General features: G+C 37.9%; 1 protein-coding gene across 1 annotated transcript in view; it reads left to right on the plus strand.

Annotated features, from left to right (window-relative positions):
- LOC105886308 (zinc finger protein 83-like) overlaps positions 1 to 2,061 on the plus strand; it is a 23,017-nt gene extending 20,956 nt beyond the window's left edge. Inside the window, exon 5 of the mRNA XM_023507962.1 lies at positions 102 to 2,061. Coding sequence (XP_023363730.1) covers positions 102 to 2,008 — 1,907 coding nt within the window. The 3' untranslated portion in view covers positions 2,009 to 2,061. The remainder of the gene's footprint in view (positions 1 to 101) is intronic.
- Positions 2,062 to 2,076: the final 15 nt, after the last annotated feature.

A 2,076-nucleotide genomic window follows, 5' to 3' on the forward strand; every position in this document is an offset into this window, starting at 1 on the left:
CTGTGCCAATGCTACTATTGATATAATGTCATATATTTCAATGGGTGGTGTTTAATGATCATGTATAATTCATCAGAACTGTGGTTCTTTATATCTTATAGGTCTCTCTTCTATATGTGTCATAAATGAATTGCCATCTACAGAGAGCAGTAGAACTGAAGAAATATCCCTGACAGTGATGTTGGAAAGGAATGAAAACCATGACATGGAAGACTTTTGCTTTAGGGAAATCCAGAAGAATATACATAACTTTGAGTGTCAGTGGAGAGATGACGAAAGACATTTCAGTGGAGTCCCTATGACCCCTCAGGGAAATCTGACTGGTAAGAGAGATCGGCATGATAGGAGCGATTTAGTAAACAAGATTGTTAGTAATCACCTGGGAATGAACACCCAGTCTGATATACCAGAAATGCAGCTATTGAATATTGAAGAGAAAACTGATGCATGTAATCCTATGGAGCCATCTGTCAACAGTGATTTCTTGATTTCTCCACCTCACAGAATTCCTTCTACTATGAAGCCCCATTTTTCTCATGAACATGAGGATGATCTTATGGATTCATTATTCTCACAAAGAGAGAAACCACACACCATGACAGAACATTACAAAAGTCCTGATTGGGACAAGGCCGTTAATCAAGGCTTACATTTCAATATTCAGGAAATAATGAATGGGGAAGGGAATCGATTTAAATGTGATATATGTGCCAAGGTGTTCAATGAAAAATCAAGCCTTAGAAGTCATCAGAGAGTCCATGCTGTAGAGAAAACTTACAAGTGTAATGAATGTGGAAAGGTATTCCCTGTAAGTTCCTCTGTTGTAGAAGACCCTGTTCACACAGGAGAGAAACCTTACAAATGTAATGAATGTGTAAAGGTAGTCCATGTAAGTGCATCTGCTATAGGACATCAGACAATTCACACTGAAGAAAAACCTTACAAATGTAATGAATGTGGCAAAATGTTTAGTCATAAATCTTCCCTAGGACCACACTGGAGGATTCATACTGGAGAGAAGCCATATAAATGTAATGAATGTGGAAAGGTATTTAATCATATTTCAAACCTTGCAAAACATCAGAGAATTCACACTGGAGAAAAACCTTACAAATGTAATGAATGTGGCAAAATGTTCACTCGTAAATCATCTGTAGCACATCACCGGAGGATTCATACTGGAGAGAAACCTTACAAATGTAATGAATGTGGAAAGGTATTTAATCGTATTGCATACCTTGCAAAACATCAGAGGATTCATACTGGACAGAAACCTTACCAATGTAATGAATGTGGAAAGGTATTTCGTGAAAGTTCAGCCCTTGCATGGCATCAGAGAATTCACACTGAAGAGAAACCTTACAAATGTAATGAATGTGGAAAGCTATTCCGAGCAAGTTCAATCCTTGCACAGCATTGGAGAATTCATACTGGAGAGAAACCTTACAAATGTAATGAGTGTGGAAAGGTATTCCGTGATCGGTCAGCCCTTGCACAGCATCAGAGAATTCACACTGGAGAGAAACCCTACAAGTGTAATGAATGTGGAAAGATATTTAATCGTATTTCACACCTTGCACGACATCAGGGAATTCACACTGGAGACAAACCTTACATATGTAATGAATGTGGCAAAAGGTTCACTCGCAAATCATCCCTAGCATATCACTGCAGGATTCATACTGGAGAGAAACCTTACAAATGTAATGAATGTGGAAAGGTATTTAAGCATATTGCACACCTTTTAAAACATCAGAGAATTCACACTGGAGAGAAACCTCACAAATGTAATCAATGTGGAAAGGTATTTAATCGTATTTCAAACCTTGCACGACATCAGGAAATTCACACTGGAGAAAAACCTTCTGAATGTAATGAATGTGGCAAAATGTTCAGTAGCAAGTCATCCCTAGGAAAGCACAGGAGGATTCATGCTGAGAGAAACCTTACAAATGTTATGAATGCTACAAGGTCTTCAGTTGAAATTCACACCTCGTGTGACATCTAATAATTCATACTGGTAAGAAACCTTATAAATGTAATAAATAGGGGAAAGTGTTCAGTCAGAATTCACAC

Source organism: Otolemur garnettii, unplaced genomic scaffold (genome assembly GCF_000181295.1).
Source record: "Otolemur garnettii isolate 467f Iridium unplaced genomic scaffold, OtoGar3 scaffold00212, whole genome shotgun sequence".
Taxonomy (NCBI): Eukaryota; Metazoa; Chordata; class Mammalia; order Primates; family Galagidae; genus Otolemur; species Otolemur garnettii.